This window comes from Myotis myotis, unplaced genomic scaffold (genome assembly GCF_014108235.1).
Source record: "Myotis myotis isolate mMyoMyo1 unplaced genomic scaffold, mMyoMyo1.p scaffold_m19_p_3, whole genome shotgun sequence".
Taxonomy (NCBI): Eukaryota; Metazoa; Chordata; class Mammalia; order Chiroptera; family Vespertilionidae; genus Myotis; species Myotis myotis.
In genome coordinates, this window is record NW_023416335.1 from 191,450,719 (window position 1) to 191,470,919 (window position 20,201).

The following is a 20,201-nucleotide window of genomic DNA, read 5'->3' on the forward strand; positions in this document are numbered from 1 at the left end:
TGCAACCAGGGCAATGGACAATGACAGTTCATCCCAGGAAAACCCCCTGAACCTGTCCCCAAAGTCCCTTTATCTCTGTTTTTTTTTTAATATTTTGAAATTTATTTCAGATAAGAAGGAAGAGAGAGACAGAAACATCAATAATGAGAATTATTGATTGGCTGCCTCCTGCATGCCCCGCACTGGGAATTGAGCCAGAAACTCGGGCATGTGCCCTGACCAGGAATAGAACCAGGACCTCCTGGTTCATATGTCAACAGCTACCCCTGAGCCAACCAGCCGGGCTTCTCTGATTTCTTAGTGAGCCAAAGCAGACAGGTCTAGACCAGTGGTTGGCAAACCTTGGCTTGCGAGCCACATATGGCTCTTTGGCCCCGTGGCATGGGCCACAAAGTTTCAATCGCACTGTACATGTGCGCCCGCACGTGGTATTTTGTGGAAAAGCCACACTCAAGGGGCCAGTTTTCCGACTACTGGTCTAGACTCATTTCTCCAACCCTTTCTTATTTTGTGCCTCAAAAGTTTTACCTAGACTTCTGTTGTGAAATTTGTTCTGCAGGAAGTCAAGAACACACACCCTGGGAACCTACCAGCTGGCCCCAGGCAGACCATCTCAGGGCCAGGTTCCATTTCCAGTAACAATTGCAGGTCCCTAATGGTCTAGTTTTTTTCCCTTGTTCCTCCCACAAAAAGATTTGAAAACCTTTTACTCTTTAAGGTATTAATGTTATCCTTTTTTTCTTATCAATGCAAATGATAGCCTTCATAAGCAAGGAACTTAAAATTTGATGAGAAAGAATTACGTGAACCAAAACAATGGATTTTAAATGTTGGAATTAAAGGGTTTGGTTAAAAGTTAGGCAATTTGAATGCCTTCCTGATACCTTGAAGAGAAAGCAGGCTTATCTGCCTACTATAAGATTCACCCTTATGTTCTCTTCCAAAATTGAATCGATCCTGCTCTGAGCCTAACATTTTCCCATAGTTCATGCTTATAATAGAAGAAAGTTCTCCTTGAATGAACAAGTAAGTTCTGGAAATTCAAGTGTGCTCTGCACTCTCTAAATATAGTTCCATGCACACTTTCTCTGAGTATCCTTTTGACTTACAGGCAGATGTTGCAAACCTCAGCTGGTCTCCCACTTCTGGACCTTATTTATGATGACATCAAGCACTATATGTTGCTAGCCACAAGCTCCACCCTCCTCTGCTTTACGTGCTGTGGCAAAAGTTGACTTTGACCAAATACTTTACACCTGGTTAGAAGGTGCAAGCAATTTGCAACCTCTAAGGTTCTCCCTTCCTTCAGTACTGCTGCAACACAGTGAAGAAAGAAATCAAAGAAGCAGAAAAGAAGATAGCAGAGCACTAAACAAGAGGGATAAGGAGATGGGAGAGTGATGACAGGTGGCCATCAGGACAGGAGAACCAGGAGGCTAGAAGTTGGGAATTCACAAATCTGTGTGGGAGAAGAGAACTTGGAAAGTGTGGTGAAGGGATCTGAGAGGTATGGAACCTTACTGGGTAGCATGGGAGGATATTGGGAGCACAGCAGAAGAGAGGCGGGGCTGTCCTTAGAGTTCTGTCAACTCAGGGAGGCAAAGATTTGGTTAAAAAATGCAACATCCCAATAAAAATTGAAAATTCTCGTATCTTTTAGTGTTTCACCAACCAAACATCAGTGAAAGTGACTTGTTGAATTTCTCTGTGGTGGAGAAACAGGTGGCCACCGTGTGTGTGTGTTTTCTAAAGCCAGTCAAGCAAAGCCAGGAGCGTCAGTCAAACGACAACTTCTGGGCAGAACTAAGTTGAAAAAGCAAATGTTTATATAAATAGAGGTGCAAAGCTCCTATTTTCCTGTTGACAAATCAAGCTTCACTTCACTTCAAACCATCAAATTTTTTAAAAAATAGCTGATAATGGCTTTTTTTTCTCCCCAGTTTGTCCAATCACTCAGTAAGGTTCTAGTATTTTCCTAACCCAGGGGTCCTGCAGTTTTTTCTCCTTTTCTTTCTCTAGTGTTTTTCTCTTTCCTTTCCCTTTCCTTTTTCCTTTGTTTTGTTTGTTTACTTAGCCATATGTCTATTCTGTGTAGCAAGTACTTTAATAAATTTACAAAATAATTCATGAAGATTGAATTCAGAATGATCTCAAATTTGTGGGAGATTCACCTCCCCCAATAATTCCTTAATAAAAGATAATGATGAGCTTTGAGCAAATATATGGAAATATTATAATGGAAACAACCTGAATTGTATTTAAGGGATTGATGGCTATTGAGGTATCACCCTACATCATTGTCATTATATACTGTTCCCTATGTTGTTCTGGTCAAACACAGGAGTTACAATGAAGGGTAAATAAGAACTGCACAGGAAAACATTGCAACCATTTGTATAAAATTACATCCATATATGTATCCATCCACTCTTGAAAATAGATGAGATTTCTGGGGAGAAGGGAGATAAAGTAATATTAATACAAATAAACTTATGAAATGTGTAATATTAGCATCCACGTCAATAGTTATTGAAAACAGGAATTACTACAAAAATGTTCAGATAAAATTATGAATGACAGCTGCTTAATTGGTTTAGAGAAACAAATTTATTTGTTGAAAAGTAATCTCTAATTTCATCAAGGTTAAATCACTATGCTCTTTTATGTTGCCATTTTCTTAGAGAAACTGAGATAGATCTGACATCCTATATAATAAAAGCCCTGTGACTGAACAATGGAATGACCAGAACGATCACTCGACCAGACTCTATGATGCACACTGACCACCAGGGGGCAGATGCTCAATATAGGAGTTGCCCCCAGGTGGTCAGTGTGATCTCACAGTGGGAGCATTGCTCAGCTGACCTTAATGAGTGGCTGCTCCCGCAGCAGGTCGATCCCCGCAGGCCACGCCCCCCCCACCAGTGCGCAAATCCCGTGCACCAGGCCTCTATTAGTATAATAATTGATCATTAAGATATAATAATTCATAAATTCAATTATAAGTTAAATCATAAAGCATAATTCATAAGAATTACTATATGTTCTAATGACATAGAGCAGGAATAATTTCTCTCTTGCCACATAGAAACTAAAAAATATTATATAATTTATGCAAAGAACATCTCGATCTCAAATCAACATAGCTCTAGGATAACAAAACATATTTATATCATCCTGTTCATCTTAATATAAAAGAATTGGTGCCCTGGCAGGGTAGCTTTGTTGGTTAGAGCATTTTCCCCATATGCCAGGGTTGCAGGTTTGTTTCTTGGTCAGAGCACATGTAAGAATTAATGAATGTATAAATAAGCGGAACAACAAATTGACCTCTCTCTCTCTCTAATAAATTTTAAAAGGATTTCTGTTCATTTCAGGGCCAATCCTGTCATAGCACTCACAAATTATGTGATATTAAGTGAATAACTTCTCTATTGTAAATTGCTGGCAACACATCTGTGATTCTGAGAATTAACAAGATCAAGTTTTCAAAGATTACACACCTGTAATATTATCTTATCTAATAAAAGAGAAACAAGCAAATTGACCATAACTTCGCTATACTCACAAGACATGCCCACCAGCCAATCAGAGCAACTATATGCAAATTAACCCAACCAAGATGGCGGCCAGCAGCCATGGAGCTGGAGCAAGCAAAAGGCTTGGTTGCCCCGGTGATGGAGGAAGCCAAGCTTCCCGCCTGCCCTGGCTGGCTGTCAGCTCCGCTCAAGGCAACTAAGTTTCCATTATAGAAGATAAATAAACCCCAGATACCTGCTTCCATCCAGCCTCTACTGGGAGCTTGGGTAGCTGGGGGCTGTGGCCAGCCTGCAAACAGCCATCAGCCCCTCACCCAGGCTTGCCAGGCACCCCAGCAGGGACCCCCAGCCTGAAAGGGCTGTGGCCAGCCTGAAAACGGTCCTCAGCCCCTCACCCAGGCTGCCCAGGCACCCCAGCGGGACCCCCACTCTGATCCAGGACACTCTTCAGGGCAAACCAGCAGGCTCCCACCCATGCACCAGGCCTTTATACTATATATTTAAAGGGTAATATGCAAATTGACCCTAACAGCAGAATGACTGGTCACTATGACACACACTGACCACCAGGGAGCAGACGCTCAATGCAGGAGCTGCCCCTGGTGGTCAGTGTGCTCCCACAGGGGGAGCTCTGCTCAGCCACAAGCCAGGCTGACGGCTGCCAGTACAGCGGTGGTGGTGGGAGCCTCTCTCTCCTCCTCAGCAGCACTAAGGATGTTCCACTACAGCTTAGGCCTGCTCCCTGCTGGCAAGTGGACATCCCCCGAGGGCTGCCAGGCTGCCAGAGGGATGTCTGACTGCCAGGTTAGGCCCAATCCCCTGGGGAGCGGGCCTAAGCCAGCAGGTGGTCATCCCCCGAGGGGTCCCAGACTGCAAGAGGGCACAGGCCAGGCTGAGGGACTCCTCCCCCACCGAGTGCACAAATTTTTGTGCACTGGGCCTCTAGTACAGTTAATAAAACTATAGGACAATTTTTTCTACTTAGGCTGACTGGTTTCTCTCTAACTGTTCTTGAATAGGTTGACTCTTCTATTTTTTCTCTTATAACAAAACAGGTGATTCTTGCTGGTTAACCAGTGAGTACACAGGTTTGCCTCTCCCACCTCTGCGGCAGCACTAAGGATGTCCGACTGATGGTGGGAGTACACAGGGGTGACAATACTAGTTTCTCTACAGTTCAAGGTTTCTAATTAAATTTTTTTCAGCATCCAGAAACTTTTTAATAACAGGGCAGAATCTGGATTTAGTTTTTGTAGGTGCAGTTGGCCTGTCGGCCTCTGGCACACTTGAACTTGTGGCCCTTGGGTATCTGACAGGTTTCAGTCCCTTGAAGTCTCTGACTAATCAGGAATTCTTTTTTAATTGAGGTGAAATTCGCATAATATAAATTAACCATACATTGTTATATAACTACCACTTCCAAAACTTTATCACCCCAAAGAAAACCCCTATCCATTAATGTATTCTCCCCTCCCTCCAGTCCCTGAGCAACCATCAATCTACTTTCTGCCTCTCTGGATTTAGCAATTCTGGCTATTTCATATAGAAGAAATCATATACTATGTGGCCTTTTGCCATAATCAAGATTTTTAAGATTATTTGTATGGGGCATAAATTACTAACTATAGAGCATATCTTGGGTAATTGTCTCAATAGGGTGAACTTTGACTTACTTTTTTGATGCTGTAGCCATACCTCCTTTAAGGAACCTGGGGATGTAGGTCTAAAGTTATAAGGATGCATGGGAGGCAGGACGATCCTATATAATAAAAGGCTAATATGCAAATCGACCGAACAGCGGAATGTCCGGTTGCTATGACATGCACTGACCACCAGGGGGCAGATGCTCAACAGGAGTTGCCCCCTGGTGGTCAGTGCACTCCCATAGAGGGAGCGCTGTTCAGCCAGAAACAGGTCTCAAGGCTGGTGAGTGCAGCTGCAGTGGCGGGAGCCTCTCCCACCTCTGCAGCTACACTAAGGATGTCGATTGATGGTGGGAGCAGGCCTGAGCCATCAGTTGCACATCCCCCAAGGGCTACCAGACTGCAAGAGGGCACATGCTGGCCTGAGGCACCCCCCACCTCCAAGTGCAAGAGTTTCATGCACCAGCCTCTAGTGTTGAATATATTAGCCAAAGTGCTGAGTGCACTGAGCGGGTTGGTGGTGTTTTGTGTAATAGTGCTGAGGTAGTTGATACTTCCTGTCAACTTCTGGTAACAAAGTGAGGAGATCCTTATTGGTATTTTTAGCCAATGTGTGTGGATAGATGCTGGGGAAAAGAAATGGGCATCGAAGGACAGGAGGAAGAAACCCAGCTTAATTATGTATTAAAGAAATCGGGGCTGCTGATACAGTCAGGCACTTCCTGACAATGGGGACTCATTCTGAGAAAAGTGTTGTTAGATGATTTCATAGCCTGTACAGCATGTCACTATACAAAACAATGCGAGATTAAATCAAGCACAAGAGAAAATGATGCAATTAAGAAATTCTGTAAACAGGAGACTGTATGAGCCTGCTAACGGTATAACATGGCATGCTGTTTACAGCAAACTTTTTCCATAAGTAGAAAAAGTACACTCTAAAATAACAGTAGCCCAGCCAGTGTGGCTCAGTGGTTGAGCATCAACCAATGAACCAAGAGGTCACCAGCTGATTCCTGGTCAGGGTAGATGCCCGGGTTGTGGGCTCAATCCCCAGTAGGAGGTGTGCAGCGGGCAGCTTATCAATGTTTCTATCTCTCTATCCTTCTCCCTTCTTCTCTCTCTAAAATCAATAAAAACATATAAAAATAAGATAATGATAAAAGGTGTAGTATAGTAAATACAACAGGCAACATAGTCATTATCAAGAGAACCTAGGAGGAAGAATTTGCCAATATGATGCCAGACCATCCTACAGCAGGGGGTGATCTGATTTCAATGTATTAGGGACTATTTAGACAGAAATATAGTGTGAGAACCTGAAAACTACTCACTCACAGTTTACTAATCAGAAAACTTTGAACCATGGGAACAGATAACTTGTTGGTGATCATAATTTATGTTTTAATGTCTGGTCTTCTAAATATAAGAGTTATTATAAGAGAACGAGAGGCCCAGTGCATGAATTCGGGTCTGGCCAGCCTGTCCCGATCAGGCCAATCAGGCTGGGCCGGCAGGGGGGAGGGGCCGCATGTGGTTGGCTGGCTGGCCCCGCCCCCTAGTTGAACCCTCTGTCAAACCCCTGATCTGGGGGATAATTTGCATGTTAGCCTTTTATTATATAGCACACTTTGTGAAAACAGTTGTTTTTTTATGGAATACCTTCCATGCACTAGTAAACATTTTGAGTCACTTGTTTGCATTACTTTGAACAATCCTGCAGGATAATTGTCTCAACTCTGAGCCTCAGTGCCTAAAAATTAGGATAATAATCCCTACCTGTTGGACTTAAAAGAGATAATAATACTCAATATGCTTAGCACAGAACCTGGCATAGTAAAGGTTAGCTGTGCCCTAACTGGTTTGGCTCAGTGGATGGAGCGTCGGCCTGCAGACTGAAGGGCCCTAGGTTCGATTCCGGTCAAGGGCATGTACCTTGGTTTCGGGCACGTCACCAGTGGCGGGGGTGCAGGAGGCAGCTGATCGATGTTTCTCTCTCATCGATGTTTCTAACTCTCTATCCCTCTCCCTTCTTCTCTGTGGAAAATCAATGAAATATATTTTTTTTTAAAAAAAAGGTTAGCTGTGATTACATTTATTTGTTCACATTTTACACATGGTAAAAATAAAACCTACGGTATTAGGCAACACAGTCAAAGACACTGTGGTCGAGATAAAACTCAAGGGTTAATGTACTTGATTACAAAACCGAACTTTTCCCACTACCTTCTACTACATCTTGTATGTGCATGATTAATGAAGCCTCTTTAGTTAATTTTCTCATCAAAAATAACTCTCTTTCTTTAGCCCTTTGCCCATGCTAGGCTTTTGATGAATGCTTGCTTAGTTGCTCTCTTAACCTCAATAAGTCCTAGGCAGCTGCATAGCAGAAGTTGAGTGAGTAATTCCTGTATATGATTAAAGGCCTGTCCCTCAACTTCTTCATACCCCAGTAATGTGGCTGGCAGTAAACTGAGAAAAACAAAAATCAGGAAAAGCAGAAGTTGAAGCACTCCAAAAATCAGACTTTCACCCACGCAGACTCTTTTTTGGGACTCTCAAAAACAACAAAGTATCATATTGAACAATCTACCTGGTGTCCAAAAATAGTGGGCTGGGGAGTCAATGTCTGAGCACCTTGGCTTTCAGACACAGGAATGTACACCCTGGAGGAGTCCCAGGGGGCCCTTCTGGACTCACAGACTGGCCATAGTGAAACCTCACCTTGTGTTTCTCGTGGTGAAGGTTAGCAGTGGTAAAGTCCAGATGTCCAAGGCTTACCTCAGCCACCAGAGGCACAATTTCCAAGTCAGGTGGCTTTTGCTAAAAATAAACTCACCAGGTTGTCCTGGGGTTTTTCAAGAGAAATTGGTAAGGGGAGAGGGTAGTTAGTGAGAAAAGTAACTTTTAAAAATAGCTGAGTGCAACTCTATAAAATTGTTTATTTCAAATAACCAGGAATGCAAAATGTTATTATAATTATAAAAGATGTACTTCTTCCTTTAAAAGAAGAAAAGTGAATAAGGGAATACAACTTTTGGAGAAATAAAAGTTACTTTCTTATGTTGGACAAGTTTTTTCTTTTTTAAACATATTTTTATTGATTTCAGAGAGGAAGGGAGAGGGAGAGATAGAAACATCAGTGATGAGAGAATCATCAATCGGCTGCCCCCTGCACGCCCCCTATAGGGGATTGAGCCCACAACCCGGGCATGTACCCTGACCAGGAATCAAACTGTGACCTCTTGGTTCATAGGTTGACACTCAACCACTGAGCCAAATATTTTTATAATAAAAAATACTGTTTTCTCCTAATCTTTGGACAATTTATGTTTTAGGATAGCATGAGACGTTTACCCTGGTTTTGACTAACTCCCAGATATGTTGCCAGGCATATGTCCATCTCCAGACATGTATATCCTATTTAAAGAAGATCAGGGCTAGCTAAATAAACGCTAAAGTTCCTTCAACTTTGAGATGCTATGATTTTCAGATTTGTCTTTTATTAACATTTAATTCTTTTAAATTGTCATTTAAGTATTGTCTATTTTTGTTGTTGTTATTCCTCACCTGAGGATATTTTCCATTGAATTTTAGAGAGAATAGAAGGGAGAGGGAGAGACAGAGAGAAACATCATCGATGTGAGGGGGACACATCAATTGGTTGCCTCCTGCATGCACCCTGACCGGGGGTGGAGTTCAAGCCAGCAACTGAAGTAGGTGCCCTTGACCAGAATCAAACCCACAAAACTTCAGTCTGTGGGCTGATGCTCTATCCACTGAGCCAAACCGGTTAGGGTGGTATTGTCTATTTTTTAAACTTTTAACAAAATTATAAATTCCTTGAAGAACTATAATGTACAGCATTGTCCCCCTTCAAAGCTTAGCCTTACACTTTCTCATAATAGGTCATCAATAAATAGTAAATGAATGAATTTCAGTTTTCAAAGATGGTGTTTATTAATCACTTATAAAAGCACTTTTTGAATTGCCCCCAATGGGGTATAACATCAAAATAAACACAACAGAACTTTTTGCTTTCCAGAACCTTCATTTTCAAACACCAAATATCTAAAACATATATGTTGGAATCTTCTTTATGTAGTCTATGCACTAAAAGGTAAGATTTTCAAAAAAGAAGGTATTATACAAGAATGTATATTGAATATTTTGTGTGTGTTTATTAGATTTTTCCAACACCTTATAAAATCTACTTTATAAAATAGGATAAATAAATATCCACGGATAATTCTGCTTCAGAAACCAATTTGGAGAAATTAACTCAATAGCCACCTTTCTAATATTCTCTCCCATACTGCCTGGTCTTATGCTTCCCAATATGCACCATATTCTTTCCCTTTGAATGAGGTTCATGAGATTCATCATTGAACTGAAAGATGAAGAAAACATTCCAGCTGAAGATGAGGCCAAAAGATACTTTTAATGTTTTTTTAATTGATTTTTAGGTAGAGAAGAAGGGAGAGGGAGAGATGGAAACATCCATGAGAGAGAAATATTGATCTGCTGCCTCCTGCATGCCCCCTACTGGGGATCAAGCGCACAACTCAGGCATGTGCCCTGACTGGGAATTGAACCAATGACCTCTTGGTGCATGGGACGATGCTCAATCCACTGAGCCATACCAGCAGGGCCAGATGCTCTTTTGATAAAACAAAGAGCTTAAAGTCCATGTTTCTATTAGATTTAGATTTAATTACTTGTTTGACCAATTTCTAAATTTTTTGTGAGAGAAAAGTTAGATCTTGCATAAGCCATTTATTGAGTTTGCCTGATATATGCAGCCAATGTTTTGAAAGGTTTACCCTGATTGCTCTGTTGAAAATAGACAGTAACTGAAGAAGGATGGAAGAAGGAAGACCAGTTGGGAGGCTAAATGCAATAATTCAGGTTGCTTGGACCTGGAGATGGTGAAAAGTGGCCCATTTCGTAAGCAGAGTTGTTAACAAGATTTGCTAATAGATTGGGCATAGGACTTAAAAGGAATAGAGCAATCAAGCAAGACTGCCGGCCCTGGCTGGGTACCTCAGTTGGTTTAGAGCATCAGAGATTAGTGGTTTGGGAGGCAAAAATTTCTATGTCCTAAGTCCTACATAACTGAGTGAGCTTACTTAGTCACAAACCAGAACTATTAGTGGACTTCTCTATGGATTCAGAGACATTGTGTAACTAAATGAGGAAATAGATGATTTCAGCTCACAGAACACAAGATGCTATTTAAATGAACATTACTAGTGTTATGCTTTCTAAATTAAAGATATTATTCATTACCATGATTATAATTTACTAAGTGTCTACTGCAACTGTCTCCTGATCTGTTACCTGTGGAGCATGGACTGGGTTTTTAGAGAGGCAGACCAAAAGAAACCAACACATTAAGCAGAATGGCCCTCAATCATTTTATCTATGTGACTCTGCCTATGTCAGCCCCACCCATCTTCACTGGACCCAAACAGGAGGAAGGCCTTTGGGGTACCTGGTGGTGATGCTGTGGAGGGAGGAGCCCAAAATGGTAAGCTCAAATTTGAATGTGTAGGGCCAATGCATTGTCAGTCAGTGAAGCAACCGTGCTTGAGGCAAGCTTTCCTCGGCCTAAGACATTTGGGGAGCCAAGAAAGACACTCTGGAATCCACTATGGACAGGTAAAAGGACAGTGCCTTTTGGGTAGCTTCATTGGTTTTTCTGCCAGAGCAAATCTGAGTAATGAGATTGGTACCTATCCTTTTCCTAGCACTATCTGCTTTACAAGATCTGCCTGGTCAACATGCAGATTTATTTCTCTGGTTCTGTCTCATCTTCTGTTCAGATCTCTCTCTCTTCCATATTCAGAAGAACTTTTATGACCATGTGTTGACTTGTTCTGAGATTTTACTGCAGTTATAACTAATTTGTGGTAATTATGTCAACATAGTAAATGGTTATAGACTCAAATCATGAAAAGAAAATAGCAATACTACACTAAAACAGTAGTGGCAATTGTAGTAATAATTTTATAAGTATTCAACTGTAAAAATCACTTGAAGATAAACTTTCCTAGGGAGATTCTACTGAATAACTTAGTTACCTAGTGAGGAAATTTTTTTTTAAATGCCAATATTCAAAATTAATTACTTAAAAGTCACTATGACTGTGTGTATAATAAGGAGGAAAATTCAGTCAAGTAAATTATTTAATGTTGTATGTCAAATTGTTAGGCAGTTAATGGCATTTTTACTACCTAGTCTTTCAATCTCTTTAGATGTGGCTGAACTTACTTCTTCTATGTGTATTCTGTAAGATTTTTCACAATGTCTTTGCATCCAGTTTATGTCAGTTAAGTTACTGTCACAGAACTTAGTCTATTCCCGCTTTTATGATTATTACAAATGTTATGAGGATGATACCTAATCTATATACTTTATCTCAATTTACCTCTGTTACAAAGAATGTACACAACACAATTAAGATTTTTAACGGCAGAGTAAGTGTTCTTCAGAAAATTTTCTTTCTTCTTTTTTTTTTTTAACTCTCATCCAAGGATATTTTTTTTCATTGATTTCCAGAGAGAGTGGAAGGGAGAGGGGAGGGGAGGAGAGACAGAGAGAGAGAGAAACATTGATGTGAAAGAGACACACTAATTAGTTGCTTCTTGCATGCACCCCTACTGGGGCTGAGGAACCTACAACTGAGGTATGTGGCCTGGCATGCTAACCATTGAGGGAACCAGCCAGGGCAGAAAATTTTCTTGAGAGCAAAATTGTTGAATGAATGTCTGCTCAGTTTCAGTGACATTTTGAAAACTGATCTAAGGTGCAGGTCAGAGGTAAAGGACTTAGTAGAGATACTTGTGTATAATGAAATGCAAAACAGTGGTAAAATCAGTAGTAGAAATTCAGAGAAAGACAAATAAAAAGGGAGAAAAAATCAATTCAACAGGAGGAAAAGGGAAATATGTAATTATCATCCAGGAAAATAATATCTGCAGAGCCCATTAGTTACAGTACAGGGCAGGAGAGGAGGGCTTTGTCACGATTATTTTTAACCCGTCTGCCTCCAGGTTTGCACTGCTGGGGATGCAGCTAGTGTTCTGCCTGAAGGAGCACAGCTGTTCAAACAGCTGTCAATCTGGAGGCCTAAAAAACTGCCTCTGCAAAGTCCTTTGTGCCCAGAAAAGAAACCAAGAGAACAAGGTGCCAGAAACAGGCTCCTTTCTACAGCTGAAGGGAAGTGATGGATCAAGAAAGTTAAATAGGTCAAGATCATGCAATTCACTTCATTGTGATAGGTAACTTCTGACAGAAACAGTGAAGAGCTGTTGCATTTTCCTGTGGCGTGGGAAGTGAAAGTCCATCTGAATTCCTTTACCGCTGTCATGTCATTTTCTATAACTTTCAGAACACTTTGTCCGCATGGTAAGGGGTCCCTGCCACACTGCCTTCAGTGCATGATATAGTTACCTTACCCCTCCTCCTGCCCCACTCCAGCCTTTCTCCTCCACGCAGCCCAGAAGGGTAGGTTAAAGGTAAAAGGAACTTATTAGTACGAGATGATGCTTAATCTATTTAAAACTGATTGGGCCACAAAGAGAGGATATTTTTTCTTTCTCTTCAGTATTTATTAAGCACTTGTTATGTATTCAACTTATATATGCTATGGGTTATTATATGATAAGTATGTAACAACAGTAATAGCAATGATTATCGTAATAAATCACTTTCATTTTAAATAAATCCAATTAGTATCAGATCTTTGTTACCATCCATTTCAGATCCCTGCCAAATATGCATTTTTAAATCTAAAATAATATAACTGCCTGATTTTTCTATTGTTTGCCATACATAATGTGTATATTGGCGATAAATCTAGTTCTCTGCTGCGGGATTTAAAGAGTATTCCAATAAGCTCCATGTGTATGAATTAAGACATTTAAATTGTGACAGCTATAAAAAGCTCTTGTCTTTGTTTATTAACTTAATAAGATTGACAATTGAGTACTTAACTTTTAACTTCAGGGTCTACCACATGTCTTACTTTATTAAAGTAAATATTCTCAACAAAGAATGTCCACACAAAGACTGGAATATGAATGTTTGCAGAAGCTTTATGCACAATAGCCCCAATGTAGAAACAATCCACAGGTCCATCAACAGGCGAATGAACCAACAAAATGTGCTATATCCCTGTGATGGAGTACCACTGTGCGCTGGAAAGGAGCAAACTATTGATACATGCAACATCATGAATTAATCTCAAAGTCATTAAGCCAAATGAAAGAAATCAGACACAAAGGAAGGGACAATGTATGCATCATATGAAATTCTGGAAAATGAAAAGTAGTTTATAGTTACAGAAATCGGATTATCGGTTGCCTGTGGGAGAAGGGAAGAACCGATGGGAAAAAGAGAATGGGGAAACTTTGGGGGAGGGGTACACTAGCCATGTTCTGGATCTTGGTTGTGGTAGCACCTTGGGGTATTTACATCTACCAGTATTCATAGAACTGTACATTTTAAATGGGTGAAATATGTAAATTATACTTCAATGTAAAAAAATAAAAAGGAAAAAAAAGTTTCAATTCTCTTGCCAGCAAACGGTATTCAAATCCCTGGCTGGGTGTTTATTTTTACAAATTCTTTGCACTTCTGCTTAATGCCATTAGGTGGCAGCATTATTTTCACAAATTGGATAAATACATCTTTGAAAAAGATTAGGACAAAAACCAGACACTTTTAGTAGCTTGGGAACAACCACACTGTATTGTGTGTGTTATGTTCATAACTGCAAAAAATTTTGAGTTAGCAGAGAGCATTTCTACATATTCAATTCAATATAGTGCTTATGATATGCAAGACACTGTCCTAGGAACTAGGTAACAGAAAAAGAACTGGTCCCTGTGTGTGAACACAGCATAATATTTAGATCACATTTCCAAGTTAAAAAAGCAGCAGAATACAAAATTACACATGAAATCAGTCTTATCAAAATCATGTATATGTAATCGTGCAAAAGACCAGGAGAAACATAATTTTAACAGTAATTGTCATTAGACACTGATATTCCACATTGTAAAATTCTTTAATATTTTAAATTTTATAACTTTCTAGTTTTTTGTAGTATTCAAGGTAACAACCATCAAATATTGCTTTTATACTTTTAACTATACATATATACATATAATATATATATATATATGTTTTTTATATTTTTATTCATAAAGTGACATTTTCAAAACAGAGTCTAGCCTGGCTGGTTGTCTCGGTGGTTGAGCATTGACCCATGAATCAGGAGTGCCAGGTTCAATTCCCCGTCAGAGCACATGCCTAGGTTTAGGGTTCAATGACCAGTAGGGGGCATACAATAAGCAGTGGATCAATGATTCTCTCTCATCATTGATGCTTCTATCTCTCTCTCCCTTCTCCTCTCTGAAATCAATAAAAACTATTTTTTTAAAAAACAGAATCTAATTGGAGAGACAGATATCAGCAAGCAATTGATAACAAAGGAGGAATGTTTTGATAGCAACAAGGTGGGGAACAAAGGGGAACTGCAGAAGGCTTTCTTGTTATCATTTGATTTTTGCCTAGTAATCTTGGGATAGTGGTGGTAAGAAAGATCTTACTAGAACAGTTGAAACTGTGGCTTTGAAGGACATGTAGGTTTTGCCCAATAGAAAAGGGTAGGGAAGCTCTTAGAGGAAGTGCCATCAGCAAGATGTCTAGAAATAAAGAGGAAAGGACATTAGTGACCAGGGTCCTGGTGCACTAGGGAGCCTAACGTGGTGGGGAAAGGGGGAAAATATTAGGAAAGAGGTCAGAAATGTAGATTAATGTCATGTTGGGGTCCAGCCCCAGCAGGTCCAGGGGTTCCCCAAGGTGTGGACGGAGTTGGCGAAGAAGGAAGGACTCGGAGTCGGAGGAGGAAGCGTTCAGGTGATTATCACCAGGTTCCTCTTTATTGTCCTGTTACATCTGTATTTATACTATTTGATCTTAATCCTATCCATTCTATTCCAAAGGTTAGGGCGTTTCTTATCTCCATTCCAAGGTTCCTCTCTATTGTTCTATTAAGCTACAAGGAAGTAACTGAAGGAGATCATTCTAAGTAAAGATTATGTAGTTTAAGCCTGATTGTTCGTAGTTAAAGTGATTAACTACCCGCCTGGCACTTAGTTAAGGGGTTTTACTGATAAAAATCCTCACCTGGGGAAACAACCTTTCTCGGAGAGGTGACCTTAGTTAAAACACATAGCACTTAAGAAGGGGAGCAAACATATTAAGAACAGTATGCCACATACGCCAGGTCCCTTGAAACATAAGCTGTGCAGGTACAAATTTAAGAAATACCTGGAGGTTTGACTCAATACATTTAGATCATTAAATACGAGGAGTGAAGAGGGAGAAAAAACAAAGATGATCCCAGTATTATCTGAGATGGGGAAGTCAGAGGAGAGGCAGGACACGCAGGAAGAGGGCTGGTTAGGAATACTATTTTGACCATCTTGAGTTTGAATTTTAGGTTAAGATTGCAAAGGAAACCTGAAAATACAATTATGGGACTGAGGAACAAGTCTGTCATTCCAAGTTATCAGCATCTAGAAGACAGCTGTGGGAGGAGATGGTCCTGTGGGCGTTGGGGTTCTCTCTCTCTCTCTCTCTCTCCCCCCCCCCCCCCGGGTCACATATAAGCATGAGAAGGAGTTTATGATGGATTCCAAGCTCAGTAGGTCTCAGGCTTCCAGTAAATGAAACAAGAGCATCTTCTCTGCTTTGGCCCAAGTAATTGCGGATCTTAAAACAGCTGAAGGAAAGCCTTGCGTGACCAGAGAATGAGCTGTACTCCTGCATTCTCTTCCCTCCTCTCTCCCACAGCCTCCTGATGAAGCAGAGGAAGTTCCTTTACCACTTCAAAAACGTCCGCTGGGCAAGGGGTCGCCATGAGACCTACTTGTGCTATGTGGTGAAGCGGCGAGACAGTGCCACCTCCTTTTCATTGGACTTTGGTCACCTTCGAAACAAGGTATCGATTAACATTTGCTTCCCAGACAATTAAAAGCTAGCACTTTTAATTAGTGTGAGCACTTTTAGAGCCGCCTAACCTGATGACGGTACTACTTTTAGTCTGTTTTGCATTTGTCCCCACTAGATGCCTCCAATCTTCTTTTGTTTTCTTTTTTACATGTCCCTGTAACCATAATAGTTATGCCCCCAAAGATGTCATTTAATGTCCTCTTCATCATGTCCGGCACATTAATGCCACACCTTCTTTCAATGCCAAGAATAACTGCCCCCAAACATTCCTTCCCTAACCCCAGCATCCAAATTGCCTTTGAGATTAAGGAAGAAATCAAAGGTAAGAGCCTTTTGATCTGGGGGGATATTATCAGCTCATTCAAGCTAAATTTTAAATGTGAAAAACAAATTGTGTCTTTTGAATTTTTTAAAATTAAGGGAGGAAATGTTACAAAAAATGATTGAGGACCAATTCTGTTTTCCAAATGATTTCTATTCTCTCCTGCTCACACGGAGCATAGGCCAGTGAGTACGTTGAGCATGGCACACCCCAGAAACAGGGAAGCCTCAACTGGTTGATTAAATCAATCTCTCAGCATCTAGAACATTTGAGAATTACACTTCCAAGGAAACTTCTTCACCCCAATCCCAAAGGGTTTACATAATCTTCTACCAATGAATACTTCCTCCCTCGTAACATCTGGTCTTGTTGGAGTCCCAGAGAAGAACCCATGGGTGGAATGGCACTGATTAGCACTTACTTTACTATTTAATTCTCTTTGCCTCCCTTGATTATGTAAATTATCTCATCACAATTGTTTTACATTCTAATCTCTTCTATTTGGTGATATGACTAACTATATAAGGCTTTGTTGTTACCAATCCTTCACTTCTCTCTCCTGTAATCCTTACAACACCAACTCAGCCTATTTTATTTACTTTTTAAAATTACAATTTACTTACTTTATTTTAAACAATTTTATTTTTAATTTTTATTATTGAAAGCATTACATATGTCCCCATTTTTTCCCCCTTTAACTCCTTCTATCCTGCACATACCTGCCCCAGGCCTTCACCAGGCTATTGTCTGTGTCCATGGCTTATGCATATGTGCATACAAGTTTGTTGGTTAATCTTTTCTCACCAGCCCAACCTATTTTACTGATAAGATTAGAAGATCCAAGAATTGGGCAACTTGTCTTAGTCACATGAGGGGTAATGGAACCAAGGTCTTCAGATTCTGGGACTTACCACTTCTCTGCAATACTAAGTGGACTTGCTATGTCTCACTATCGCGGATATTATTACAATCACAGGGCTCATACAATGAGCGAACATATTATTTAATTTGCTCTTGCAACACTCACTGTCTGCCTCACCATAATCCATCTTACCTTTTCCAGCCCTCCTGCCCATATATTTCCCACCAAGTGGTCCTGTGTATTTCGTGTGTGTGTGTGTGTGTGTGTGTACACTTCATGTGTGTGTTTGTAACATCACTAGGCACTTACAAGCCATTTTCCTCCTCCTCAAAGGCACAAAACTAACTTCACAAACACAAATTAAATCTCTACTGAGATAGTGGGTTGCTACTCCATTCAAACTCAACTCATTTGGTCCTCCCCACGCGACAGAAAACCCACAGCCTTTCCCCCTCTCTGCAGGGCCAAGCTCACCCCTGTGCTTTTTCGGGCAGTTGTTTAACCTTTCAGTAACCTAAGGACAAAACTGTAGATGCTCCAACAAAGATCGCCGTGGGAGGGAGGTGAGTTAATGCCTGCAAAGCTATCAGCTCAGTAAACGTGAGCCCAGCCCTCCCTCTCTCCCCAGTCGGGTTGCCACGTGGAATTGCTCTTCCTGCGCTACATCTCCGACTGGGACCTGGACCCTGGCCGGTGCTATCGCGTCACCTGGTTCACCTCTTGGAGTCCCTGCTACGACTGTGCCCGGCACGTGGCCGACTTCCTGAGGGGGAACCCCAACCTCAGTCTTCGGATCTTCACCGCGCGCCTCTACTTCTGCGAAGATTACAAGGCCGAGCCCGAGGGCCTGCGGAGGCTGCACCGCGCCGGGGCCCAAATCGCCATCATGACCTTCAAAGGTAGGAGGGGACCCTTCTGCCGGGCCCAGGGCAGCAGCTGTCACCCAGGATGGCAATTCAGACTCAGAGGAGTGAGGGGGAAGCTCGAGGGACGGAAAATTGTACCAGGATTCAAGTTCACTTTAGGAGCCCAAAATTATCAGCTAGAATTGGAGGGAAAGAATGGATGGCTTGGACACAAGGATGAGAATTAAAAGGGGGCTGGGGATTCCTTGATTTCCTTTAGATTTGGAATCTGAGTATATTGGCCCCCCTCCCCCTTCCTTTTACAGATTACTTTTATTGCTGGAATACTTTTGTGGAAAATCGTGAAAGAACTTTCAGAGCCTGGGAGGGGCTGCATGAAAACTCAGTGCGTCTGTCCAGGCAGCTTCGACGCATCCTTCTGGTAAGGGGCTCCTTCGCTTCTCGTTTTCTTTCTTTCTCAGTCATCTTTTCCTGGAGCTATTTTCTTTGCTTCTGTTTCTTACGTTTTCATGTGTGTGTGTATGTACACTTCATGTGGGTGTTTGTACATTTATCACTCTTCTTATTTTTCTTCTTATGAAAACCTTATTTTCTCTGTGTGTTTTTTTAATTATTGTTGTCATTTCTCCTACCATTGACTCTGCTCTTCTGTTTTACAATTCAGAGCCCTCTGCGAAGAGGCCTTGCCCTTCCCTTCTCTTTCCTCACTCCCGTGTCTTTATTCTGTTAGACTCTCCTCAGCATTTATTTCCCTCCAGGCAAAAGTCCTTCCTCTCCTCTTCCTGGCTCCTCTTCCTCCTCCCTCCCAACTCAGTTTCTTCCAAAATGTCACAAAGCCATCCACCCAGTTTATTTCTCTCTTTCTCTACAGCCCCTATATGAGGTTGATGACTTACGAGACGCATTTCGTACTTTGGGACTTTGATACCAGCCTCCGAGAATGTCAAGTACAATGAGATATCCCTGAAGATAGTGGGTAAAAGAACAGTCCTTCGAGAATTCTCTTTCTTCAACTCTTAATGTTTTAGAGTTTAGAGACATAATATTCATATATCTGACTTTAAAAATATATATGTCTTGAAAATAGAGAAGGAATACAGGCCCAGCTGAGCAATGCTGCAACTGGTGCTGTTTCTAATGCAACTGTGTCCCCTACTGGGAAATGACAGAACTGCAGAGTCTGGGAGCACCTACCGTGTCAATGTTCTATGACATGTTAGGCAAGGAGAGAGCAGAAGATAAATCCTTAAAAGCATGGTGAGAGGATAAAGTGTTTTCAGAATCAATATCCTTTTTTATTTGATTCATTCTGTTTTCAATGATATCAGATTTTTCCACTCTTTTCCTGTGGGGGGCACTTTCAAGTGAACAGGCTATCGGGCCACGGTCTACAGAACCTCTTAAGGAGAAGCTCTGGGTGACTGTAACTCCAAGCTATCTCCTTAAAGAATTAATACTCAAGCATGTGCTGTATGTTTTAATTGTCTGAGGCATATTTTTTATGTTTGCTTATAAGAGGATTTTTTCTTGGTATGGAATATCATGGTCACCTTCAGGCTATCCTCCTATATAATAAAAAGCTAATATGAACTGTGGAAGGACCAGTCACTATGATGCACACTGACCACCAGGGGGCAGATGCTCAATGCAGGAGCTGCCCCCTGGTGGTCAATGCACTCCCACAGGGGGAACGCTGCTCAGCCAGAAGCCCGGTTCACGGTTGGCGAATGCAGCGGCAATGGCGGGAGCCTCTCCCACCTCTTTGGCAGGACAAAGGACCCCTAGGGGGATGTCCGACTGCCGACGTTTTTTTTTTTTTTAATATATTTTATTGATTTTTTACAGAGAGGAAGGGAGAGAGATAGAGAGTTAGAAACATCGATCAGCTGCCTCCTGCACATCCCCCACTGGGGAAGTGCCCGCAACCCAGGTACATGCCCTTGA

The 20,201-nt window shown here is 41.3% G+C and overlaps 1 protein-coding gene across 1 annotated transcript; it reads left to right on the forward strand.

Annotated features, from left to right (window-relative positions):
* The first annotated feature begins 10,835 nt into the window (after window positions 1–10,835).
* AICDA (activation induced cytidine deaminase) lies at window positions 10,836–19,182 on the forward strand. The gene is made up of 6 exons (XM_036299033.1): window positions 10,836–10,843; window positions 15,065–15,109; window positions 16,049–16,196; window positions 18,020–18,290; window positions 18,563–18,678; window positions 19,129–19,182. The coding sequence occupies exons 1-6, from the start codon at window positions 10,836–10,838 to the stop codon at window positions 19,180–19,182; spliced, it is 642 nt and encodes a 213-aa protein (XP_036154926.1).
* Window positions 19,183–20,201: the final 1,019 nt, after the last annotated feature.